We start from the raw sequence: 27,499 nt of genomic DNA on the forward strand, positions 1-27,499 counted from the left end.
AGAGAGCGAACTACACCCCTGCGACTTTAACTGCAGTAGTGTACAGTTCGCTCCTGAATAAAACTGAAGATACCAGTTCTAACCTACAAAGTCCCAAATGGCCCTGAGTACATCGGAGATTGTCTGATTGATACCACGCCACTAGAGATCAGCTGAGGCTCCAGAACCAACAATTTTCTGGTTTGAATAGGTTACAGTTGGAAGCAGGACATTTTTACCGAAGAGTCATTAGCTCAGGAGTTTGCTCTCTTTTGACCCCCCAGGTCCTGCATATATATAGACTTCAAACATTAAGACAACTGTTCATAGTTCAGATATCCAGCAAAGTTTATTACATTTTATGTTTGAAACAACTAATATTTTAAAAGAGAGCTGACATAGCTGTTAATAGCAACTGTTATCGGGTAATTAGGAGTGTGTGTGTGTCTTTGTGAATATGTGGAGTAGGGTTGGTATATTTTTGGTGCTAATAGTAATTTAAAATAGGAATATCTTTATTGAAAATTTGAATATAGAGAAAATATAGACCAAATTTACGAAATATTCACCGTAAATAAAAATAGGACAAAATAAAAGGCATTTATTTCAGTAACTGGCTAATAATAAAAAAGACTATTACAACGTAACAGGCGCTATAGTTAGTGGGTTAGTAAAATATACGAAATATTTCCGAATGAAGAAAAAATAGTTATTTAGATTCAGAAAAATTGAAAGGCATGATTTGCAATTGTACTTACACATTTCGTCACACGATGTCGCTGTCGCCTAAAAAGATATTTCAGAAAAAAAGAAACACACAGCTCCTCCCACAGAAGCCTTGAGAATCCTGCCTGTCAACGCCTAAGGAGGGCTCCCGGATGTGACCGGTCTGGATTAAATGGAACAATTTTCAGAGGTACCGCACTCACTGGACTCTACCCTTCAGTTAAAGCGCTGATTAATAAACCAGCCCCGCCCCGCGTCGGCTATGGCTCTTCTCCGGCGAGACTCCCTGGTAACCAGGCAGCTGCTGCGTTTGGTTCTGTTACACGCGGCCTGGGAGGTGGGGAGCGGCCAGGTCCGTTATTCCGTGCCGGAGGAATCCAAACACGGCACCTTTGTGGGCCGCCTGGCCCAGGACCTGGGGCTGGAGGTCGCGGAGCTGGTGTCTCGGCTGTTCCGGATGGTCTCCGAAGGCAGGAGAGACTATTTTGAGGTAAATTTGCAGACCGGCGTTTTGTTTGTTAATTCGCGGATAGACAGGGAAGAGCTGTGCGGCCAGAGCCCGCTGTGCGCCATTGACCTAGAGGTGATCGTGGACAAACCGCTGAGGGTGTTTCATGTGGAAGTGGAGATAAAGGACATAAATGACAATGCTCCTGTTTTTCCAGTACATGAAAAAAATCTAATTGTTGCAGAATCGAGATTTCCAGACTCGCGCTTCCCACTAGAGGGCGCGTCAGACGCAGATATTGGTACAAACTCTGTGCTAATCTATAGACTCAGCTCAAGTGAATATTTCACTCTCAATGTTAAATCAAATGATGAAAATAAAAAATCTATAGTCCTGGTGCTAAAGAAACCTCTGGACAGAGAGGAAACCCCCATGCATCGTTTATTACTCACGGTCACTGATGGGGGCAAACCGGAGCTCACAGGCACAGTTCAGCTGGTGATCACTGTGCTGGATGTGAATGATAACGCGCCTGTATTTAATCGGTCAATTTATCAAATCCGATTGTTAGAAAATGCAGCTAATGGGACATTAGTCATCAAACTCAACGCCACAGATTTGGATGAAGGAAGTAATAAAGATATTTCATATTATTTTAGCAGTTTTGTTCCTCCCACTGGAGGAGATATGTTCAGTATTGTTCCAAATACAGGAGAGATCAGAGTCACAGGCCATTTGGATTTCGAAGAAATTAATATATTTGACATTCAAATTGAGGCAAAAGATAGAGGTAACCCTCCTTTGTCAGGACACTGCAATATTGAGTTAGAGGTTATAGATGTGAACGATAACGCCCCGGAGCTGGCTGTGACTTTCCTTTCTCTGCCGGTTCCGGAGGACGCTCCCCCGGGGACAGTGGTGGCTCTTCTCAGCGTCTCTGACAGGGACTCGGGGGACAATGGCAAAGTCACCTGCTCCATCTCCCCGAACGTGCCCTTTAAACTCGTCTTCACCTTTAAGAATTATCACTCGCTGGTGCTGGCGGAAGCCGTGGATCGGGAGCGCGTGTCTGAATATAACATCGTGGTGACAGCCAGAGACGAAGGGGCCCCGTCTCTCTCGGCTACCAGCAGCATTTTGGTGCCGATCGCGGATGTGAACGATAACGCCCCTGCTTTCCCTCAGCCCCTTTACACGGTGTTTGTGAAGGAAAACAACCCGCCCGGGGCCCATCTCTTCACCGTGTCCGCCTCGGACCCCGACCTGAAGGAAAACGCCTTTGTGAGCTACTCGGTGCTGGAGAGCAGTGTCCGTGACAAGCCCCTTTCCAGCTACATCTCGGTGCACTCGGAGAGCGGGCACATCTATGCCCTGCAGCCCTTTGACTACGAGGAGCTGCAAGTGCTCCAGTTCCAGGTGAGCGCGAGGGACGCCGGGTTTCCCTCCTTGTGCGGGAACGTGACTCTGCAGCTCTTCATCCTGGATGAAAACGACAACGCGCCCGCGGTGTCCCCGCCCCCCTCCGGCCGCGGCTCTCCCGTGACCGAGCTGGTTCCGCTGTCGGCCGGCGCAGGGCACGTGGTGGGCAAGATCCGAGCCGTGGATGCGGATTCTGGCTACAACGCGTGGCTTTGCTACGAGGTGCAGGAGCCCAGGACCGCGGGGCCTTTCCGGGTGGGTCTGTACAGCGGGGAGATCAGCACCACGCGGGCCTTGGAGGAGGCGGACGGCCCCAGCCAGACACTCGTGATCGTGGTGAAGGACCATGGGGAGCCGGCGATGTCAGCGACAGCCACTGTCAGCGTGTCCCTGGTGGAGAGTCCCCGGGCCGTGAAATGGGACTCGAGGCAGACGGGCGGGAGCGAAGGGCCCTTGGTTGACATGAACGTGTCTTTAATCATCGCCATTTGCTCGGTGTCCAGTCTGTTTGTGCTGGTGATTATCGTGTATGTTGGCCTGAGATGCCATTTGGGTCCGGATGTGATGTACGGGTCTGGGAAACCCGCCGTGGTGTGCTCGAGCGAAGTGGGGAGTTGGTCCTATTGCCAGCGCCAGAGCCGGAACTTGTGTGTAGGGGAAGGCGCCGCCAAGAATGACCTGATGGTTTTCAGCCCTAACTTTTCTCAGTGTGCGGAGAACGGGGGGAAGGAGAAACAGGAGGCTCTGGCGGCCAATCTCTGTGGAACGGTCAGTGACATTGTCCTGTATTTTTTTTAGAACGGCCGCAACTTCTTTTATTCTAAGAGATAGTTCAAGCTATTCTAGTGATTCGTTATCTTATTTGAAGTTTTTTAAAATAATAGTAATAACAATAGCGGTAGTTTGATGTGAATCTTCTGATTTTTAGCGATTTATTCCGCTACGGTTAAAGTTGGTGGTTGCATACACAGGAAAATATAATTGGAATATAATTATTGTCTATTTATTTCAATCTTATGTTAAATAATATTGTTCCCGATATGCTTTGAGTTATATTACGGAGTGTTAAGCGTGCAGATTTTGATGTCCAACAGAAATTGATCTGAAGATTTGTTTCTAATTGGTCGTTATCCTTATCGTTTATATTGCGCAATGGAAGGCTTGATTTCTATATATGTATTTTTCTGTTTTCATGTTTTATCTAAAAGGAAATCTGCGAAATTTACATCCTCATTTGCAGTCTGCATTATTATAGAACCTTCACCCCGGGTAAAACATTTTTCTTTTCTTGTACAATTGACATTATAAAACTAGCTAGTTTATCTTTTTAATTCTCATTAGTTATGGCCATTGATTTGCCTACTCTTTATTTTCGTACTTAATTTAATAATTAATTAATTAATTAATAATTAATAATCTTTCAGTTATATAGCGAAATCTATCTGAAGATGCCTAACCACTTCAGAAAAATGTTAACCCAGGTTCTGATCACGCTCCCGGAAGTCAAGGGCTAAACTCTCACTGACTTACGTGATGAAGCCTGCCAAAAGCCCTGTGAGTTAGATAGAAGTGTCTCCATTCGTAGATGAGGTATTCGTATAGAGAAGTGAAATGACTTGTCAAAAGTTATAGAAGAAGCGTGTGACTGGGCGGGGATAGAAACCTGACCTGCCACCTCACATCCTTCCTCACAAAGGTGCCTATCCTACTCCCTCTAAAGTCAGAGAAAAGCTTCCCTTGTCTCCCCTGTGAACAGGATGGACAAAAGACGATTTTGTCTTTGCGTCTCTTTTTGAAACTGGATTCTTTTATTGTTCCATTAATTTAATCTTTATATGGGTGTGTATTGCATTTTTTCTCAAAATGCAGCATGGAAATGGATTTACAGGATGTGGGAATTAATATTATGTTCTTTGTTTTATCATATATTGCGACTAAAGCTCTGGGAGCAATAGAATTATGTCATTTTAAAAGTAAAATTTTGCTGACAAGAAACGTTAATAGAATTTTTTTTAAATTAGGTATGAAGTATTATTCATACTTAATACTGGTTTGTAATAACTACTCTTCACTCAAGAAAGACTCAAGAACTACTTTTCACTTAAGGGATCCTGTTTCACATATGTTGGATGATTTTGTATTATTTTAAACATATTGAACTAGTAATAGCTGTAAAACAGACTGCCATTCCCTTGGAAGCAGAAATGTTAATCTATCCTTTCTAGTAATAGAAACCAGCTAACTTTATGGGGAAAAGGGAGTATCTTGTCAAAAGTAGGTAAAGATCATGTACTGCCATGGAATGTTTTTCTTGGATTTTATTTCACTCTTGAACATTCATTTATATGAGAATTGTTATTAATCAAAACTAAATTGTAGGAAAGTATTTTATTACCTTTACCTCATTTTCTCTGATGCTGCAAAATCACTTGCAGATGCTGGTTTCCAAGTTTTAACTTCGTTTTTTGGTATTGGACCATAGAATATTATAAGACAATTTTTTTATTATTTCTGAGAAAATTACCTTACGTTATAATTTTCTGGTCCCCTTTTCTATGAAAAGGCTGTGGAGAATAAAATTTTGATGTAAAACAGATACAAAATGTAAGGATTTTTATACTAAGGTTGACAGGATTGCAAACTGGAAAAAGAAAATAGATATAAAAAAATAAGGAGGATGAAAGAAAATGTGTTTAGACGTTCTCCAGGTTTGTTCACATGATAAGATAGGTCCCATTCCTTCCTTAGATAGTAAGACTACCGAACAGGATCAGAAATGTCTGTATTTGAGAACAACATGAGCATGGAACATGGACATGCTGACAGCGCTTCACACTTCTCACACTGTGGAGGAGCATTATTAGGCTATGCAGGTGTTTCCTGCTTGAGATAGAGACTGGTCAACTGTGCATCCTTTCCTCTCAGTAAAAGGAGACAGAAGTTGGCCCTGGCTTTTTCTACTTGATGGAGCCATTTTGATATAATGTAGTAGCAATAGAAAGGGCATATCCTGCATTCCTTGTGCATTAAAAACTTCCAGTAATTTTAACTGAGGATATGTCTTCACTGACAGTTGCAAATTTGCCACCATCAGATCAATCTATCCTGATTGATTGAGCAGTAAGTGAAGACGTGCATAATCGATCCAGAAGTCGATGCAATAAAACCACCCCCTCAACTGGTGTAGCACTGCATCTCCGGGAACACATTTTCCTTCGGTGCAGCACAGTGAAGACGCCATGTAGAAGAGGAGTTACAAAGTCAACGGGAGTTATGCAAACTACTCTGCATAGCTTGTGTAACTCCCATCGACTGCCGCTAAATTTCCAGGTAAGTGTAGATGTGGCGTCAGAGAAACAAGGTGAGTGAGGTGATATCTTTTATTGTACTAACTTCTGTGTGTGAAAGGGTAAGCTCGCGAGTTCCACAGAGCTCTTCTTCAGGTCTGTGGAACTCAAAAGCCTCTTTCACCAACAGAAGTTGGCTCAACAAAAGGTATTACCTCCCCCACCTATTCTCTCTCTTATCCTGGGAGCAGCACTGCTACAACAACACTGCTGACAATGATTTAAGTGGGAGTTGTAGGCACACCAGGATTGAAGTTCAATGCACTAAGATTTCATAACATAACCACCCTCCCCACATCTGCATGATAATAAAAGTGATCTCTAGTGACATCATCAATTAAAACAATGCCGTCAGGTGGATATGGTTTCTTCCGTTGTACAGGAAGGGTATATAGCATGTGTCAATGGCCTACTAGGTGATCTAAGAACTTGTAGTCCTGAACTATGGTTAATTGCTCTCATATCTCCTCTTATCTTGATTCTTGGTCACAGATCACCTAAGTATAGAGATGGCCGTGGCACTTAGATACCACAGTGATAACTTTCTTAGAAATAATAGCATAGACAGACAGACAAAGAGATAGAGCAGGAAGGTAAATAGCTAGAGCAGTGTTTCTCAAATAGTGGTGTTCCGCGGGCTGAGTTGAAGGGTTCTGCGAAAAAGTGGAACTGCGCCACCAAAATCAACACAAATCGCGCGCCGCAGAACAGCTGGCAGTGCGCCGCGGAACAGCTGTGAGCACGCCGTGGAACAGCTGATGGCGCCACCAAAAAACCATGAGCGTGCCGCCGAGCAGCAGATGGCGCTGCCGAACCAATGGGAGCGCGCTGCCGAACAGCTGATCGCACCGCTGAAAACTGCTTACAGAGCACGCTGCCAAAACCAGCCTACACCGCGCCGCTGAAAAGGAGAAGATTTCCTGGAGTTGTCGGTGGAGGGTATCGCATGGCTGCGCATGGGTGCCGCGGCGAAATATAATTGAGAAACACTGAGCTAGAGTGAAGGCAAGCATAAATAGCAATCTGAAGTGGACAAACTATGATAAAGAGTGATTTTAAAATCTTATACCATGGCTGTAGCCAATCCTATAGTAAACTAACTAAAGATTTATAAACTAGGAAAAAGAAATGAGAGAGTTATTTACCGGTTAATGCAGGCACCATATATAAATGAATTACAATCTATGGTTCCAAAAGGTGACAGAGTTGTAATAATCTGTCAGCAGTGAATATCTTTTAGGGCTAACCCAAGTTGACCCTAGGGATCTCTGCTTTTGTTTCTTAGCTCTAGCCCTGTGAGAGTCTAAACAGCAAAAAGATTAAGAATTTTCATGTCAGCTATCTTTATTTCCTTCTTCCATAACTCAAGCTGATGGGACCAGTTTTCTCACATGTAGAACCTTCATGGGTATAAGAGGACCATCAACCCAGTCTTTGTATTGTGATGTTTTATGATGGCCCGCTTAGTGTTGCTAATCCTTCTTGATGGGTTGGGGAACCACTCCTGCTTGGGTTCACAAGTTCGGAGCAGGCATTTTTATAGTTGTAAAGCAAAACTTAATATTACCTTATAGCATAGGATACAGACATTACAAGTAAGATTAATGCATTCAGCAACTTAAAAGCATTTTACAGAGTGTAAATGCTAAACAAGTCCTTATAAGTCTAACACCTATTTTGAAGAATACTAACATACAGTAAATTGGTCTGATTTCCAGGTATGAATTTGTCATTGCTCAGCTCATTTGTCATTTGTCACAGCTCAGCAATTGCTATAGCCTTGATAAGAGCTGGCACCTACTCCAACAGCGTCACACATGGAAACACTTTTTCAGTCATTCATGTGTTATTAGACTGTGGAAGTTGTTGTCACAGGATTTTGTTGTGGTAAAAAATGTTGTGAGACACAAAGAGAGATTGAACTTTTAAGCAGATGATAAAAATAATTAGAATGATAATAGTTAATGCTAAAAAGTTTTAGAAGGCACACAAAAATTCCTGTTTCAGGGTTTAAGACAATTTCTAAAGTTAGAGATTAAGATGAGAAATTTATAGAGGGCAGATTATCCCACCTCTTCCTATTGTTTGGTTTCTTTCACTTTTCTCTGAAGTATCTGGTATCGGCCCTGTTGGAGACAGGATACTGGGCTAGAGGGACCATGTGTCTGACCCAGAATGACATTTTCTGTGGTCCTATGATCCAGATATTCTTGACCTCAATCAATACAGATTTAGACTTGGGTATAGTAAAGATACTGACTGTACTTATCTTGTATATCAGTCCTCTCCTTCTGGCAATGGATCAAGATCAAGTGTCCATGCTGATTATTTTAGGCAATTCAATCAGATGCTTTTGAAAGTTTTAATAATGAGATTATTGACATCGCTGTGAACTCTGGCAGGGTTGGCGAGAGAGTTGAATTTGAGTGCTTTAGTTCCTTTTTCTATGACAGGACTTATCATTGGTGGTTTCTTATTAGCCCAAAGTGGATTTATGTGGATTACTATTCTTATCTCACCTTTTTAATGTGTACAAGAAACTCTTAGGCAACATAGTAAGGCACTTTTGCCTGTGATGTCTTCTGATGGTTCAGTTGCTAGGTCTGGCTAATGCTTAGGTAATATTCAGATTATTCTGGTTGGGTGGGATAAATAATTGGAAGAAATGGCAGAAGCAGTGTCCCTTTTCTAATATTAGAGTGTGGAATCATTTTTTGTTTCTGAGATTCACAGATTTTAGTTTCTATGAAATAGTTTAGTCCACCGTTCTGTGGAATCTTCAAGTGCATCTGGAAATCTAGATAGCAATGACTAAGAATGAGTTTTGCCATTTATCCTTGGCTAGGAAGTTGAATCCTTTTATTTTGGATGTGGTCTTCACCACAGTAATCCATGGTTTTATCATTTCCATATTGGATTACTGCAATTCATTATACAGTGGGTAACATCTGAAAGACACCCAGAAACATCAGCTATCGCAGAACATGGCTACCTGCTTGATGGTGCTTCTCAGAGTGTGTATTATACCCATTCTGTATTAATTGTATTAATTTGCAGCTCAATTCTATGTGCACTTTATGTTGTTGAATTTAACCTATAAAGACCTAAATATTTATTTCTTATGTATGTCAGGGTCTGCCACTCTCTTTGTACAATTAAAAGTGAAATCAGATTGCCTGTCTGCTCCACTGAGATCAGCTGAGGTACCTGAACTAATAAGACCCTAATTAAAACTGGGAGAGGATTGGAAGCCAAATATTTTTCACCAAGGGCCTCCTGAGTCTAGTACTTGCTCACTGTTGGTGCATTACAACATGACTGTGTTGACCTACAGGACACACTTCATAGTCTGTATATTTTTAAGGGATTTTTTGTTGAAGGAAGGCTGATGGGAGTGACTGATGGTGATGAAAGTCTTAGGCCATGTCTACACTACAATCTTATGTCAACTCAACTTACATCAATATACAGCTGCCGCAGTTAGTGCATAATTGGCATCTGTGCATACTTAGCTTCTTGTGTCAGTGGCGCACGTACTCACTAGGAATGCTTGTGTTGATACAAAGTGTGGTGCTTCATAGGTAGGCATCCCTCTTTGCAACTCACCACTGTCAAGTGCACTGATTTTGGGAAGTTTTGGAGATGCATGATGGGGCCAAATCAAGTCAACACATGGGTGACTGGGAGCCTGGGGTCAACTTCCCAGTTTGCAGCTGTCTCCATCTGATAATGATATCTGTATTCCACAATTTTTACACCTTTTTTCAAAATTCTACAAACCCAAAACAGCCCTCTTCACTGTCCACCATCTCTGATAGAAGTCTGCACAGCTCTGCACTATTGTCATGAGTGTTGCAAGCACAGCATTTGAAGAGCTGAAAAAGAACTAATTAAATGGGGAACATTATGATTCCTTGGAGGACAGATTGCTATGGGACGTAGTGAGAACCAATTACATGTTGTTGTTGGCACTCATGTAGGAGCTGCAAATGGAATGCTGCTTCTGTGCTCAAGAAACAAGCACTGGCTGGTGGGATTGCATCATAATGCAGGTTTGGGATGTTGAGAAGTGGCTGCAGAACCTTTAGAGGCACAAGGCCACATTCCTGGATGTGTGTGCTAAGCTTGCCCCAGGCCTCAAGTACAGGGACACCAAAATGAAAGGTCCACTGAGAATGGAGAAGTGAGAGGCAATCACGCTGTGGAAACTTGCAATGCCAGAATACTACTGATTATTCAGGAATCAGTTAGTACTTGGGAAAGCCATCACAGGGGCCACTGTGATGCAAGTATGCAGGGCATTAATTGTTACCTGCTATGCAGGAATGTGATTCTTAGCAATTTGGAAGACATAGTGGATGATTTTGCAACTATGAGATTCCCGAACTGCAGTGGAGTGATAGACAGCATGCATATCCCTATTTTGGTCCCAACCTCTTTGCCACTGAGTACATCAATAGAAAGGACTACTTTTCTATGGTTGTGCAAGCACTGGGGATGCTTTACCAATGTCAATGTGAACTGGTCATGGAATGTGTATGATGCTCAAATCTTTAAGTACAGAGGACTGTTCAGAAAACTGCAAGCAGGAACTCTCTTTCCTGGCCTGTGGATTACCATTGGGAATGTTGAAATGCCAGTAATTATCCTGGGGGACCCAGCCTACTTCTTGCTTCCATGGCTCATGAAGCGGTACACAGGCCATTTTGACAGCACCAAGGAATAAGTCAGCTACTGACTCAGCAGGTGCAAAATGACACTTGAATATGTTTTTGGTCATTTAAAGGGTTGTTGGTGTTGTTTACTTACAAGATTGCATCTCACTGAGAAAAATATCCCAATAGTTATAGCTGCCTGCTGTGTCCTGCATAATATCTGTGAAGCAAAGGAGGAAAGGTTTCTGCTGGGGTGTAGGGTGGAGGTAGCTGTCTGCTCAATTTGAACAGCCAGACACAAGGCTATTAGAAACAACGAGAGTCCTGTAGCACCTTAAAGTCTAACAAATTTCTGCAGGCATAAGTTTTCGTGGGCTGCAACCCACTTCGTCAGATGCATGAAATGGAAATCACAGATAGGAGGTATATATATACATCCAAAGGTAAGAAACAACAATGTGGAGGGAATATGCTAACAAAGTCAATTCAGTTAGGGTAGACGAGGCCTATTCACAACCATTGATTAGAAGGTGAGAATGTGTGAACAGTGACAATTACTTCTTGTAATGAGATAACCATTCCAAGTCCCTATTCAGATCCAGTCTGGTTGTGTCAAGTTTACATATGAGTTCCAGCTCTGCAGTTTCTCGCTGAAGTCTGTTTATGGCTATTAGAAGAGCTCAGCATGGAGCTACATGTCTCAGGGAGGTTTTGAAAGACCATTTTAACACCGAGCCAGAGTAGTGTCTGTTGTGTAGTGTACTCTACCTGACCCTGGTAGGAATTGTGTGCTGATTGCTGTACATGTAGGAATACAACATTGTCAGTGCACCTATTAATTTTGTTTGTGACCGATCCTCTAAGTTTTGTGACACTGTGTAGCAACCGGTAATTGGTTGCTTTCAAAATTGCTGAGCACTCAGCTGTATATGTTGTGAACTAATAAAGGAAAATTAATGTTCCAAATAATAGAATTTTATTCTATAACATAATTAGTGAAAAAAAACCCTGTGCAATTTTTAAACAAATACTTTAAAAAATGACAAAACAATAAATGAAGAGAACTGCACTTTTGAAAGGAAAAGAACAGATGTGTCCATTTCAGCTACACATATACCAACTATGGCTTTCACAGATTAGTGTAACTAAAGCTGGGATTGTCTTTAATATCCCTTGGAATGGAATGGTAGGGGTAGTGCTGTGGCCCCTGGTGTCTTGTGGAATCTTGAGGGTGTGTAGGAAGGTGCTGGAATGGAGTTCTCTGTGTACTGCAGAGGGAGGTGAGCCTGCGATTGTTGAACCTGTAGTCCCACAAGACTCTGCAACATCTGTGTTTGCTGTTGGAGAAGACCCATTATGTCCTGGTGTATCTCCCTCTCCTTTTCCTGCACTTTTCTCTTCTCTACTCTTTCCTTTTCCAGACTGCTCAGTATTCCTCCTCTAGGCCCTGTGCTCATGGTTCGATGCAGCACTGGCTTGCAGGATCTCACTGAACATGTCATCCTAAGTCCTCTTCTTTCTTCTCCTTATCTAGCCCAGACATTCTGCAGGTATGGATGTGAAAACCCTGAAGGGTGCAATGGCAACAACTGCAGATAAAACACACAGAAAGTGAAACTTAAGATGCCAAACTCAGTCTTTGCTACCCTAAAGTTTTAGGCACTACATTTTCACTTCTTCTTGGGATTGATTGTGCATGGCACCAGTCACAGTGTCCTGACTATGACCTGCTGGGGGTTGGGGAAATGAGGAAGGAATTGCTCAGTTGCATTAACTTAGTAGCATACCGTACAGTACAGTACTAAAACTGAATACTGGCACCATTTTCCACAGGCGATGGTGATTTTAGCTGATCTCTCACTCCTGAAGGTAACAAAGGCACAGAATGTACAGCTACTGCTGGCATCCCAAGCTTCCAGGGCCCATGTGCTGCTTGCCTGTGTTCTGCAATGGCACCTGCTGAAGTTATTGCTGAGTGGTGTGGGAAAGTGTCGTACCACGGAGGAAGGAATAAGGCAGTCCTCCCTAGAAACCTTCTGCAGAGGACTGCAGAGTACCTCCATGAAAGTTCTTTCAGGAGGATTCAAGGGACATACCTGTATACATAAACAAACTGCTCCACATTGCCCTCCCACCCCCTGTCTTTCTGCCTAATTCTGGAGGAGAATGAAAAGCAGATAACAGCCTTATCTGTTTTGGTTGTACCACTACCTCTTCCAGCACAAGTAAATTAATGAAAAGCCAAAAAATGTGTCCTGCTTGGTTGGTGTGCTATCCACATAATTGAAAATTTCCCTGCACACTTACCAGAAGTTCCTTCCCCTGCATCGGACTCACCGGGGCTTGACTGCCCAGATTGGCTGGACTACAGTGATGTTAAAATTAGGTCCTGGCTTGCTGCACAGCTGGATCCCCCTGTCACTTGTCCCCCATACTGTTCCTTCTCCTCTTACTTGTCTACCACCTCCTCCTCCTCCTCCTCACTGTTCATGGCAGGGGCCAGTGACTCAGGCTTCTCGGAGGTATCCACAGTGCTGTGGTGTTGTCTCTGCTGAGTATGGCGTGCAGCTCTTTGTAAAAGGAGCAGGTCTGCAACTTGGCAGAAGATCGATTGTTGGCCTCCCCAGCCTTCTGGTATGCCTGCCACAGCTCCTCGGACTTCACACAGCACTGCTGTTGGTCCTTGTCATACCCTTCTCCTGCATCCCTTGAACAATCTGCTCATAGATGTTGATGTTTGTACAGCTGGTTAAGATTTAGAGCTGTGCCTGCACAATCACTTCTCCCTACAATCCCAAGTGATCTAATATTTCCTGTCTTCTCCAGGCAGGAGTGTTTCTGGTGCATGTTACCGGCATGCTCAACTGGGCAGCTGCACTCAACAGTGGAGAGCTTCTAGGTGTGCTTGCCAAGCTGAGCAGTCAGGTAACAGAATTTCAAACATTTGCAGGTCTTTAAAAGGGAGTGAGGAGATTCCAATATCCATAATCCCAAGCAGTGGAGTTCAGAGAGACCAGAGCAGTCAATGTCTGGCATTGTGGGACAGCTGCTGAAAAACAGTTACGGTGAACATAACTAATGTAGCGTCTACACACTTAATTACATAACTCATGGTTCTACTTCTCTGGGGGAGGTGGTGAGAAAGAAAGGTGGTGAGGTGGGGGAGAAGAAAGAAAGAAAGAAAGAAAATCCAAAACACATATATAAATTCTCAAGAGTTTCACAAGACAAAAGAGGAAAAATAGTTACCCTTTTTATAATTCTAATCACTGAGGAATGGACAGTATTGCCCTGGTATCTATCTTTTAAATATTAAGTCGACTTTCATGGCTAATATCTCACAGAACTACGATGCGGTTAAAAGATGGGAGTGAATTTCTGGTATCCACATTTACTAACAAATATTTTTCCCATGATAAAATGTGAGTTGGTGGAATTAGTAGAGCACCGGTTCGAGTGAAATTTGCAGAAAAAATATTTTTTAAATTATAGATTCAAAATTAAGTTTAACGTTTGATTTACTTATATTTTTCACTGGGAGGTAAGAAAAAGTAAATATTATATGGATATTATAAAATTGTACACAGTAAACAATCGTCAGTCACTCTGAAAACGATGAAAAGCAAACTTACTTCCTAATGTACTGGTGTATAATAAGTGAAAATCCTGTGAAGGAACTTTATTAGCAGAGTAGTGGAAGATTGCAGAAAGTCCTGATTAAGTAGAAAAGATATTCATATTATGGGGAAAAAAATCTCTGTTTTATTTACACATTCAGTCACAAGGTGTCGCTGATGCATAGAGAGACATTTCAACAAGAAAAAAAAACACAGCTCCTCCCACAGAAACCTTGACAATTCTGCCTGTCAGCGCGTCAGAAGGGCTCCCGGATGTGACAGGACTGGATTACATTAAACTGTGTTCAGATACCGCAACCTCCTCATTCACTGGACTCCCTGTCCGCACAGTTAAAAAACTGATTTATAAATCGGCACTGCCCCGCGTCCGCGATGGCTCTTCTCCGGCGAGACTTCCTGGTAACCAGGCAGCTGCTGCGTTTGGTTCTGTTACACGCGGCCTGGGAGGTGGGGAGCGGCCAGGTCCGTTATTCCGTGTCGGAGGAATCCAAACACAGCACCTTTGTGGGCCGCCTGGCCCAGGACCTGGGGCTGGAGGTCGCGGAGCTGGTGTCTCGGCTGTTCCGGATGGTCTCCGAAGGCAGGAGAGACTATTTTGAGGTAAATTTGCAGACCGGCGTTTTGTTTGTTAATTCGCGGATAGACAGGGAAGAGCTGTGCGGCCAGAGCCCCCTGTGCGCCATTGACCTAGAGGTGATCGTGGACAAACCGCTGAGGGTGTTTCATGTGGAAGTGGAGATAAAGGACATAAATGACAATGCTCCTGTGTTCTCCGTACATGAACAAAATCTGAGTATAGCAGAATCGCTGACACTTGCAGGTTCGCGTTTCCCACTAGAGGGCGCTTCTGACGCAGATACTGGTACAAACTCTCTGCTAACCTACACACTCAGCTCAAGCGAACATTTCATTCTAGAGGAGAAAACGAACGAGGAGAAAAGTAAATCTTTAATGCTTGTGTTAAAGAAACCTCTCGATAGGGAGGAAACCCCTGTTCATCATTTATTACTCACAGCTACTGATGGAGGCAAACCGGAGCTCACGGGCACCGTTCAGCTGATTATCACCGTGCTGGATGCCAATGATAACGCCCCTGTTTTTAATCAATCCGTTTATGAAATCAGATTATTGGAAAATACAACTCAGGGGACTGTTGTCATCAAACTCAACGCCACCGACATGGATGAGGGAATTAATAAGAATATTTCCTATTCGTTTAACAACCATGTTCCCCCAAACGTAAAAAAAGTTTTCAGCATAGAACAAAATACTGGAGAAATCAGGGTTAAAGGAAATATAGATTTTGAAGGCATGAATCTGTTTGAAATTCAAATTGAGGCGAAGGATAAAGGGTATCCGCCGTTAGTGGGACACTGCAAAGTACTGATAGACATTTTAGACTTGAACGATAACGCCCCGGTGCTGGCTGTGACTTCCCTTTCTCTGCCGGTTCCGGAGGACGCTCCCCCGGGGACAGTGGTGGCTCTTCTCAGCGTCTCTGACAGGGACTCGGGGGACAATGGCAAAGTCACCTGCTCCATCTCCCCGAACGTGCCCTTTAAACTCGTCTCCACCTTTAAGAATTATCACTCGCTGGTGCTGGCGGAAGCCGTGGACCGGGAGCGCGTGTCTGAATATAACATCGTGATGACAGCCAGAGACGAAGGGGCCCCGTCTCTCTCGGCTACCAGCAGCATTTTGGTGCCGATCGCGGATGTGAACGATAACGCCCCTGCTTTCCCTCAGCCCCTTTACACGGTGTTTGTGAAGGAAAACAACCCGCCCGGGGCCCATCTCTTCACCGTGTCCGCCTCGGACCCCGACCTGAAGGAAAACGCCTTTGTGAGCTACTCGGTGCTGGAGAGCAGTGTCCGAGACAAGCCCCTTTCCAGCTACATCTCGGTGCACTCGGAGAGCGGGCACATCTATGCCCTGCAGCCCTTTGACTACGAGGAGCTACAAGTGCTCCAGTTCCAGGTGAGCGCGAGGGACGCCGGGTTTCCTTCCTTGTGCGGGAACGTGACTCTGCAGCTCTTCATCCTGGATGAAAACGACAACGCGCCCGCGGTGTCCCCGCCCCCCTCCGGCCGCGGCTCTCCCGTGACCGAGCTGGTTCCGCTGTCGGCCGGCGCAGGGCACGTGGTGGGCAAGATCCGAGCCGTGGATGCAGATTCTGGCTACAACGCGTGGCTTTGCTTCGAGGTGCAGGAGCCCAGGACCGCGGGGCCTTTCCGGGTGGGTCTGTACAGCGGGGAGATCAGCACCACGCGGGCCTTGGAGGAGGCGGACGGCCCCAGCCAGACACTCGTGATCGTGGTGAAGGACCATGGGGAGCCGGCGATGTCAGCGACAGCCACTGTCAGTGTGTCCCTGGTGGAGAGTTCCCGGGCTGTGAAATGGGACTCGAGGCAGACGGGCCGGAGCGAAGGGTCCTTGGTTGACATGAACGTGTCTTTAATCATCGGCATTTGCTCGGTGTCCAGTCTGTTTGTGCTGGTGATTATCGTGTATGTCGGTCTGAAATGCCATCCGGGTCCGGAAGTGATGTACGGGTCTGGGAAACCCACCGTGGTGTGCTCGAGCGAAGTGGGGAGTTGGTCCTATTGCCAGCGCCAGAGCCGGAACTTGTGTGTAGGGGAAGGCGCCGCCAAGAATGACCTGATGGTTTTCAGCCCTAACTTTCCTCATTCCTCGGAGAATGGGGAGAAGGAGAAACAGCAGGAGCTGACGCGCAATCTTTGTGGAACGGTTGGTTTAATAATGTTTCCCGCCTTAATACTTTGTTTCCCGTGTGTCACTGTTGATTTTTGAAAAGTAATGAGTGATGTTTCGCCTTGGAAATTGTACTTTTGTAAAATACATATTTTAATGACGATACTGATCCTACTTTCTGTATGTTGCTTTTAGAGGAGTACTTCGGATGTAGTTAGTGAAACGTAAGTGTTTTTAGTAGCATTCGAATTTAATTCGAAGGATGTCAGTTAGAATGGATACAAGCCAAAGGATAGAATACATATAAATTTGCAGTTTTATAGTCTATCGTTTGCTCTTTTTTTTTTCCCCGGTAGAACCATCTCCAGTGTTAATTCCACGAGAAACACTAAGCTTTTTATAAGGAAGAAATTACTGGGCATGATCTGTTGGTAGCAGCTGTGTTCTTTGCCTGGGGAGTATATCTCCAAGTAATTCCTTTAAGTAATTCCTCCAAGAATTATTTCCTTAGAACTTTTGTTATTAGAGATGGGTCTTTATATGCGTCTTTTCATTGATGACGAGGACACCATGAAGAGCGGTACTCGGTGTGTTGGTCACCGGTGTTTATCAGTGTAGGCTGCATGCGTGTGTCCCTGTGTAGATGCTGTCCCAGCTCTGGCCAGGAAACTGAGACGGCTCTCACGATCGAATGAGTCGACACGACCACAGATTAGCTGAGTAAGGAAGGCGCCCAAGTGAGGTTTATTGCATGCGGCACAATGAGAAATGACTTACAGAGTATCTCTGGGTCAGTTTCATATTGGCGGCGTTACAATGGTCTCGGCCCAATGGCGGGACTTTCCATTATCCCCTAGAACGGACACCGGTATTCCCTCTGACATCCTCTTTTATACACTGTTACATACACTTTCAGTCTGCCCCCTTTCACGTAGGTAGTTGCCACCCTCCTGACATAGTCTAATACCACCTTTTTCCGTTGATTGGCTGATTTGGGCACCGCCACTCCATGTATCATTTCTACCCATCAAAGTGTCATTTCAGAGAGTTAGTATCTTGGTACCTCTTATACCTACCACATATTTTAATAATATTTTGGCAGTCTTACAGCCTTGCAGAATCAGCACTTTCCTATACCAGTCTCAGTTAACTTGAGTGACCCCTTATACTCCTGTTCACTCGGCTTTTTCCATTTAGGCCTTAGCCTGTTTTACAGGCCTTAAGCTCTCACTTCTTACTACATTTTCCATCTGAAGAAGCCAAAACATTTTGAAGCATTGGGTTAAGATGGACTGCACAAGGCCTATGCAACACTTTATTCCCACTAAAAACCTATTATAAGTAAGTTTTAAGATTTCAAAATTGGGTTGATGTGGGGAATGACTGGTGAACAGTGCTGGCTCTGAATTACTTCTCATCATGGCACTGCCAAGTATTTGTAATTATTCCCTTACTTCTGTGGGGAAACTGAGAACCGGAGCAGTGAAGTGATTTGTCCAAAGTTACAGAAAGTTTGCAAGAGATCCATAAACACAGTGTAGAACTCTTGATTGCCAGTCTTGTGTAATACCTACAAGAGCATTTTTCCTTTTCTTGGATCTCCCCAGAATGTTGGTGATTCCATTTGTCTTTTGCCTTTTTCTCTCTTGCTTATAACGTGGTATATGTTTTTGTTTTTTTTTAACTGCAGTTCAAAAGTGTTTTAGGAAAAATTTGAATTTTTGTGATATTCCTTTCTAGACTATCAACCTAAAGCACTTTGGTATATGAAATCTTATACAAGATTCCATAGAATCTAGGCAAGAATCGAAATTAATGTAATTATATACCATATTTTTAAAATGTGTATTTCTAAAATATTATTTCTGGCTGTATTCCTAGTAGAAACATCTTAGTGAGGAATACCTGGGTGTGCCTATTGCTTGTATACCAAAAATTTATAGGCTTTTCTTTTATTACAGATTTTATAGTAGATCAGTTTTTCATTTATCAATCTGTTATTAGCTTTTAAATGGATTTTATTACCTGGAAGTTCTCCTTTTCCTGATAATGCACAAGTAAATAACTTAATGAGAGTGTGTATCTGTTGGAGAATCATACGAAATAGTGGTAGTAGTCATCCATCAGTCTCCAGAGACCATGGGTATGCACCCCTGAGAGGTAAAAAAATGTGCTCAGTTGGTTTTATGGCAGCCATAGCTGCCACTGAAGAGACCCACTTGAAAGAAACAATCTCCACTGTACCTGTTACATTTAAAGGTGGCGTTTCTACCTGTTGGGCACAGCCTTCTGCAAGCTCTTTTCTTCTCTTACAAGCTGGACTGCTTCTTCTCCTAGCTTTGGAGATCTTTACTGAGTTCTTGTTTCCAAAGGCTCTGGTCCTGAATGTGATCTTCCCAGTTATCCATATTCATTTATTTGAAGTCTCGCTTGTACATATCCTTGAAACGCAATTTTGGACTTCCTTTAGGTCATTTTCCAGATGCCAAGTCACTATAGGGGATATCCTTTGGGTGCTCCCATCATTCATTCGGCGCACAAGTCCAAGTCAGCAGAGGTGCCTCTGTTTAAGGAGTATTTTCATGCTGGGTATACTGAGCTGCTTGAGCACCTCTGTGTTAGTGACTCTGTCCCTCCATGAGATTCCAAAAATTCGACATAGACAATGCATATGAAAGCTGTTGAGCCTTTTTTCTGGTGAGAGTAGAAGGTCCATGTCTCGCTTCCATACAGAAGTGTACTGATAACACATGCAGGATACACACACATCTTTGTGTGTTCCGTCAGTTTATTGATATACCCTCTTGTTCAGTCTAGATATTATTGTGGCAGCTTTTCTTATATGGATGTTGAGTTCTGTTTCAAGTGAATGGTTGACTGTGATAGTGGACCCCAGGTATGTGAACTCATTCACCGCTTCAGGTTCATAATTCTTGATGTTGATGGAGGCTGCTTCTTCAACTGTTTGGCATGTTATGTTAATCTTTTCTAAGCTTATAGTAAGCCCGAAGTCTTGGCAGGTGTTAGAAAAACTGTCTGTGAGATTTTGGAGAGAGGGTTGCCACTGCTGCATCATCAGCGAAGAGGTGGTGTTGGGTAAGGGTCTCACAAATCTAGGTTTTAGATCTAAGTCTTTCACGATTGAACAACTTTCCATCAGATCTCGTGTGCAAGTAGATTTCCTCAACTGAGGAACCAAAAGCTTGTTTCAGTAGCGAGGAAAAGACCCTGAGCAAAGCTGGGGCAAGTACACAGCCTTGCTTGATCCTGCTACGAATCTGGAAAGCTTCAGAGACTGAGCCATCAAATTGGACTGTACTGAAGGACCAAATCATGCTTAAGAGCTTTGGGGGACATCCAATCTTTTCTAGAAGCACAGATAGTCTGCTTCTACTCACAATGTCAGAAACCTTTGAGAGATTGATAAAGGCTATGTAAAGGAGCTTTTTTTGTTCTGTGCATTTCTCTTGCAATTGTCTCAGTGAGAAGATCATGTTGATATAGACCTTTAGGTTCTGAAGCCACACTGTGATTCGGGATAAATTCTGTCTGCTAGGTTCTGAGGTCTATTCCGGACAATTGAGACAAAGGCTTTTGCTATGATAATAAGAAGGGAAATGCAACGACTGTTGTTATATTTGCTCCTGTAGTCCTTGTTTTTACAGAGTGATGGTGTTGGTGTCTCTCATTTTTTGTGGCACTTGCCTCCTTTCCAGCACAGACAGATCAGCTCATAAAGGTGTTGCTGTAGGACAGGTCTCCCACATTTGATGACCTCTGATGGTAAGCAGTCTTTTCTGGGGGCCTTTCCATTGGGGAGGCCATCTACGGCAAGGCTAAACTCCTCCACAGTTGGTTCATGGTCGAGTTGGTTCATAACAGGCAGGCTTTCGATGGCATTGATGGCTGCATCCGTAGCAATATTTTCAGGGGGTAAAGCTCAGAATAGTGTTCTACCTAGCGATCCATCTGCTTGGTGTGTCTTTGATTGTCTCCCCTGTTGTTGATTTCAATTAATCTGTTTTCTTTGAAGTCGGAAGCTTTCTTGATCCCATCATACATGTTTCTGATGTTGCCTGTATTCGCTGCTATTGGATGCTTTCACATACAAAATACCATTCATTCTAATGAACTCCTTCTTTTGGATTTTGTTTAAAAATTAACAATGGTTTATTTAGAACTGTGATGCATTATAACTCTTATAAGTACTTCCTTTCCAGGAGTCATTTCCAGCTTTTGGTTTCCAGATTAATGGATTCACTATTAATGGATTCTGGAACGTGCAAAATAATGAAGTCGTTTTAGAACGTTTAAAAAGAATGATCATAACTTATTTTTATACCTCCAGTTCTGCGGAAAGTCAGCTAATAACTACTATGAGTGTGAGATCCTTTGCTCAGGGATCTAAAAGTTGTTTTAGGAAACAGCTACATAATTTATCTAGTTCTTTCTAGTGAATGTAACAGGAGTACAAAGTGGAGAAGATATTACATTAGGAAATAAATGAATATAGTAAAGAGAACATCTTAATATATTTATCCTGTTATTTTTTCCTTTGGATGGAGGGAACAGTTTTTTGGGTTGTGTATTGCTAGCCACCTGTCACTTTGAAAGTTTTTTTGATATACAATTTGACTGATTTAATTTGTGCTGTTACCAAGCATAGTATACACTGGAAGATAATCTTGTATTTGTGATAACATTATTGGCATATGATTGGGACAACCAGAAAAGATTTACTGATATAGTGGCTATATAAATGTTCGCCAGGAGAAGACAGGCAGCTGTACAAACTTCTTCCATTGGGGAGAGGAGTTATCAGTCTCCTCAGGTGTCTCCTAATAGCAAGAGGCGTTGGTCCCTCTTCCCTGTCACGAAGAGTAGATGAAAGTTGGTGCCAATACCTTACATTTGGGGAAGCTGTTCTAACGTGTTGAATTATTTGAACATTTAATGGGTCTGTTCCCACCTTCTTCGTACATCCCAAGCTTCTAGTAGACTAATTAAAAGCAAAAAGTCACACATGGATGCCCAAGATTACCGTGGATACAAGAATGCAAAAGGGGGTGGGGGTGGGGAAGAGAGCAACTGCCTCAAATATCAGGTTTAAAAAATGGTGTCATATACAATAGGTTTATGTATTCTCTGGTTCTAGTAACATAGCACAATTAGAAGAATAGTTTGGCGTTGAGCTATATTTTATCAGTATTTTACTGATCTTGCCCTAGAATATATATATATACACAGAGAGAAAGTATTTACACTTATAGTTAAGTTGCCTAAACATTTACATTCTCAAGGACCTTTTGTAGTTGCTCATAACCTGTTTAAACTTTTATTTTTAGCGGAAATTGCAGGTCTAGTTTCAGTAGAGAGCAGCTTTTGAGAAATGGTTAAAATGGATTAATTATTTTTAAATGAAAGCAAAAAAAATGTATTATTTTCCTTTAAAAATGTAACATTTCTGAAAACAGCTCTAGTGCTTAAATACATGTAAAATCTTTAATCTTAACTGGGGGGGGAGCGGGCGGGAATCAGATGTGTTCTTGGGTGGTCTGGTGAAATACTATTGAGATTTGCTGATTTTAAAAAGGATTGTGAGACATTGCCCAGAGCATTGGTTCTTGTTTTCTTTCTAAAGATCTCCTGATGTTCCATTGGCATTGTGTGTGTGTACATGTACCTGATACATTCTGTTTTAGTATCTGTATCGCTTATGTTTTACTGGCTCTCCATGCAAGTGTTTATGTGATGTGATCTGCGAAAGTGTGTAACCATAAAGGTCAGGCTGTATAGGAGCCATAGGTATTTCCATGAATGCGGAAGGCAACCCCATTATATATGTTCTGTTAAACTCTGTATTGTGTGAGGCAGGATCCAGATAAGTCCTAGTTTTACAGCCTTCATATTGTACATCCCAAGGCATTTAATTGCCTAAAAATAGAATGGAATTTGTTTGATCAATTTTATTTTTGAAAAACAGGAAATTCCATGAAAAAACAACGTTGACGAACACTCAGGTTGCAAAAGGAAGCACTCAGATGCCAACGTTCAAGTTTCTTACACACCAATAACTGTGCTCATCTATGTGTAGTCATTAAAATACAGTCTTTAATTAAATAATTAGATTGGTTTCTTCTCCAATTTAAAAGGGTGTAAAGTCAATGAGGAAGAAGTCTAGAACAAATCGACTTCACTCTTTGTGTAGAATAGTAATCTGCAGGTAAGGCAGAGGGAAACTTGCAAAACATTAAGAATAAAAATTAAAATTAAACAGCTCCAGTATGAATGCCATGTAACTCCTGCACTGATATAAACATTTAGGCACTTGCAGAAGACCAGCACAAAGGCAATGCACAATATAAGTAATGTAAGCCCTCAAAATAAAACTATGCTTCTATACACAGAATTTCACCCTGAATGAGGTAGTTAAAAAAGCCATCCCAACCAATCAACCAACCATGTAATAAAGTAATAACGATAGTATCTATATGAGTATTCACAAGGGAAAAGTGTTTCGTATTTCCTGAGTTTTTAATGCTTTGTTTCTTTCAAATGTTCTTTCAACATTTTTTTTGGTGTCGGGGTAACTTATCTGCGTACCTCTGTAAGATAAATATAAGATATAGAGCTATTAAAATGTAGACGTGTGTGTCAATGGAAGAGCATCAGAAGGTAGTGCAGAATCAAGTTATGACACCTTTAAGAGCTGAAAGGGAAAATATAAAAACATCTTTCTATAGGTAAGAAATCCCAGACTTCTTTTGGTGGTTCAACTATAGAGGCAAGTTTAGAAAATTTCTGTATGTTGCCAAATATTATCTCCTATCATAAGCACGACAGAACGATATAAAGTTCTAAAGGATATCTTCTGTGATCTCTCGGGGGGCAGAGAAAAAGGGGAAGGAAGAGAAGGAGAGAAAATTATGTTTTAACCCTGCGGATTAAAAAGGACAGTTTGGAAGATAAAAACTACAGAAACGTCTGAGACACAAGGTGTCGCTGTCGCCTAAAAAGACGTTTAAACAGGAAAAAAAATATACAGCTCCTCCCTCAGAAGCCTTGAAAATCCTGCCTGTCAGCGCCTAAGGAGGGCTTCCGGATGTAACAGGATTGCATTTACTTTAACTGTTTTCAACCCTGCATCACATCCTCCTCATTCCCCGGACTCTGCGCGTTCGTTCAGTTACAACACTAATTTCTAAACAGTTCGCGATGGCTCTTCTCCGGCGAGACTCCCTGGTAACGAGGCAGCTGCTGCATTTGGTTCTGTTACACACGGCCTGGGAGGTGGGGAGCGGCCAGGTCCGTTATTCCGTGCCGGAGGAATCCAAACACGGCACCTTTGTGGGCCGCCTGGCCCAGGACCTGGGGCTGGAGGTCGCGGAGCTGGTGTCTCGGCTGTTCCGGATGGTCTCCGAAGGCAGGAGAGACTATTTTGAGGTAAATTTGCAGACCGGCGTTTTGTTTGTTAATTCGCGGATAGACAGGGAAGAGCTGTGCGGCCAGAGCCCCCTGTGCGCCATTGACCTAGAGGTGATCGTGGACAAACCGCTGAGGGTGTTTCATGTGGAAGTGGAGATAAAGGACATAAATGACAACGCTCCTGTGTTCTTGGTAAATGAAAAAAACCTGAGTATAGCAGAATCGCTGACACTTGCAGGTTCGCGTTTCCCACTAGAGGGCGCTTCTGACGCAGATACTGGTACAAACTCTCTGCTAACCTATAAACTGAGCCGAAATGAACATTTCACTTTAGATTTGCAAAAGAATGAAGAACACAGTGAGTCTGTAGTCCTTCTGTTAAAGAAATCCCTGGACAGAGAGGAAACCCCTGTGCATCGTTTACTGCTCACGGCCACTGATGGCGGCAAACCGGAGCTCACAGGCACAGTTCAGCTGGTGATCTCTGTGCTGGATGTGAATGACAACGCTCCTGTATTCAATCAGTCAGTTTATAAAATCCGATTGTTCGAAAATGCAGCTAATGGAACATTAGTCATCAAACTAAACGCCACAGATTTCGATGAAGGAATTAATAAGGATATATTTTACTCCTTCAGCAGTTTTTTTCCTCTAAGTGGAAGAGCCGCCTTCGCAATAGATCAGAATACCGGTGAGATCCGAATTCAAGGAGAATTAGATTTCGAAAAAAATAAAGTATATGATCTCCAAATTCAGGCTGAAGATAAAGGTATCCCTCCTTTGTCAGGACACTGCAAAGTACTGATAGATATTTTAGACGTGAACGATAATACCCCGGAACTGGCTGTGACTTCCCTTTCTCTGCCGGTTCCGGAGGACGCTCCCCCGGGGACAGTGGTGGCTCTTCTCAGCGTCTCTGACAGGGACTCGGGAGACAATGGCAAAGTCACCTGCTCCATCTCCCCGAACGTGCCCTTTAAACTCGTCTCCACCTTTAAGAATTATCACTCGCTGGTGCTGGCGGAAGCCGTGGATCGGGAGCGCGTGTCTGAATATAACATCGTGGTGACAGCCAGAGACGAAGGGGCCCCGTCTCTCTCGGCTACCAGCAGCATTTTGGTGCCGATCGCGGATGTGAACGATAACGCCCCTGCTTTCCCTCAGCCCCTTTACACGGTGTTTGTGAAGGAAAACAACCCGCCCGGGGCCCATCTCTTCACCGTGTCCGCCTCGGACCCCGACCTGAAGGAAAACGCCTTTGTGAGCTACTCGGTGCTGGAGAGCAGTGTCCGAGACAAGCCCCTTTCCAGCTACATCTCGGTGCACTCGGAGAGCGGGCACATCTATGCCCTGCAGCCCTTTGACTACGAGGAGCTACAAGTGCTCCAGTTCCAGGTGAGCGCGAGGGACGCCGGGTTTCCCTCCTTGTGCGGGAACGTGACTCTGCAGCTCTTCATCCTGGATGAAAACGACAACGCGCCCGCGGTGTCCCCGCCGCCCTTTGGTCGCGGCTCTCCTGTGACCGAGCTGGTTCCGCTGTCTGCCGGCGCAGGGCACGTGGTGGGCAAGATCCGAGCCGTGGATGCGGATTCTGGCTACAACGCGTGGCTTTGCTTCGAGGTGCAGGAGCCCAGGACCGCGGGGCCTTTCCGGGTGGGTCTGTACAGCGGGGAGATCAGCACCACGCGGGCCTTGGAGGAAGCGGACGGCCCCAGCCAGACACTCGTGATCGTGGTGAAGGACCATGGGGAGCCGGCGATGTCAGCGACAGCCACTGTCAGCGTGTCCCTGGTGGAGAGTCCCCGGGCCGTGAAATGGGACTCGAGGCAGACGGGCGGGAGCGAAGGGCCCTTGGTTGACATGAACGTGTCTTTAATCATCGCCATTTGCTCGGTGTCCAGTCTGTTTGTGCTGGTGATTATCGTGTATGTTGGCCTGAGATGCCATCCGGGTCCGGAAGTGATGTACGGGTCTGGGAAACCCACCGTGGTGTGCTCGAGCGAAGTGGGGAGCTGGTCCTATTGCCAGCGCCAGAGCCGGAACTTGTGTGTAGGGGAAGGCGCCGCCAAGAATGACCTGATGGTTTTCAGCCCTAACTTTTCTCAGTCCTTGGAGAATGGGGAGAAGCAGAAACAGCAGGAGATGGCGCCCAGCCTATGTGGAACGGTTAGTGAAAGATTGTTTCTTCACCTGAATGCAGAACATGTGTAACTTTGTCAAACTGAACACAATTTTTCTAAAATTGTTAGTAGTGGCTAGGAATGGAGTTTGCAGTTTTATATAATTTTGTTAATATAAAACGATATGTGTTTCCCAGTTAAATATGGTATCTATGTAGCGAATGTCCTGCAGATGGTATTATTCACTCTTACTGAGCGGCTTTGAATAAGTAATCTTAGCAACGATTTCAGTTTCTATTAAAAAAGAATGTAGGGAATGTTTGTTTAAACTTTATTTTATCTGGGAATTCTCTTATGTTTCTCAATCCCTTCTCAGTTTTCCACTGGTAATTTTAATGCACAACTGGAACATTTGCATTTGAAATAAAAATCTTCTGACTTCATTCACAGGCGTTAATAATGTTCACATTTCTGGAAACCCATGTTCGTGGGGGATGCTTAATGTGAATGTTTTGACCCTTGAATACAGTATTAAAAGTTACTTTCCCCCCATAAGATTAACAGTTCAGATAATGAATAGTATTGATAGTGCGGATGCTATGATTTAGAGTGATCTTTTCAGATTTTTCAGTGGCGAGTGACATCAATGCTGTAAACTTTATCTTATTGAGGTATGATTAAATTCCTCTTTGTCTATTAACTATGACTACAAGGGGTACAAAGAGCAGACTGGAATAGTATAGCTATAAGCTATTTATTTTTAAAAATGTTGAATGAGCTCCACGGTTGACCCCGTTATCAATAATGTCTCATTTAAATATTCGGATCAAAATATCCGTAATATGGAGCCATATATTTTCTTTGCGTGGGAATAAGCACCTCCGAAAATTAATCAGGCAATCTCTCTCACTGATGGCTCTTGATATGTCGATTGTGTGGCATTTTCCATTCCATCCCTCATAACATTGATCGCTGACTAGAATGATGATTGCAATTATTATAGCAACTTCTTCAATAATAAAACTTTTTA

General features: G+C 43.4%; 2 protein-coding genes and 1 pseudogene across 5 annotated transcripts in view; all 3 read left to right on the forward strand.

Moving 5' to 3' along the window:
- Nucleotides 1–918: 918 nt before the first annotated feature.
- LOC137165602 (protocadherin alpha-6 pseudogene) lies at nucleotides 919–3,584 on the forward strand (annotated as a pseudogene).
- On the forward strand, nucleotides 1,102–23,026 carry LOC137165601 (protocadherin alpha-8-like). Of its 3 annotated transcripts, XM_067566914.1 has the most exons (3): nucleotides 13,405–13,499; nucleotides 14,353–16,960; nucleotides 22,908–23,026. In XM_067566914.1, the coding sequence occupies exons 2-3, from the start codon at nucleotides 14,585–14,587 to the stop codon at nucleotides 22,917–22,919; spliced, it is 2,388 nt and encodes a 795-aa protein (XP_067423015.1). In that variant the 5' UTR covers nucleotides 13,405–13,499; nucleotides 14,353–14,584; the 3' UTR covers nucleotides 22,920–23,026. The 3 variants fall into 3 exon arrangements, with proteins under 3 accessions (XP_067423014.1, XP_067423015.1, XP_067423013.1); XM_067566913.1 differs by lacking the exons at nucleotides 13,405–13,499; nucleotides 22,908–23,026 and adding an exon at nucleotides 1,102–1,195 and having other exon boundaries at nucleotides 14,353–17,127; XM_067566912.1 differs by lacking the exon at nucleotides 22,908–23,026 and having other exon boundaries at nucleotides 14,353–17,127.
- Nucleotides 23,027–24,139: 1,113 nt separating this feature from the next.
- The window catches only part of LOC137165603 (protocadherin alpha-2-like), a 170,715-nt gene continuing 167,355 nt past the window's right edge, over nucleotides 24,140–27,499 (forward strand). For both annotated transcript variants that reach the window (XM_067566915.1, XM_067566916.1), the window contains exon 1: nucleotides 24,140–26,515. In XM_067566915.1, coding sequence (XP_067423016.1) covers nucleotides 24,140–26,515 — 2,376 coding nt within the window. The remainder of the gene's footprint in view (nucleotides 26,516–27,499) is intronic.

The sequence above is a fragment of the Emydura macquarii genome, unplaced genomic scaffold (assembly GCF_026122565.2).
Source record: "Emydura macquarii macquarii isolate MOO-44397 ecotype Brisbane River unplaced genomic scaffold, CSIRO-AGI_Emac_v2 contig_2768, whole genome shotgun sequence".
NCBI lineage: Eukaryota > Metazoa > Chordata > Testudines > Chelidae > Emydura > Emydura macquarii.

Bases quoted from the DNA above. Each gene is read 5' to 3' on its own strand.
- LOC137165601 (XM_067566913.1), top strand. From the start codon at position 14,585: ATGGCTCTTCTCCGGCGAGACTTCCTGGTAACCAGGCAGCTGCTGCGT.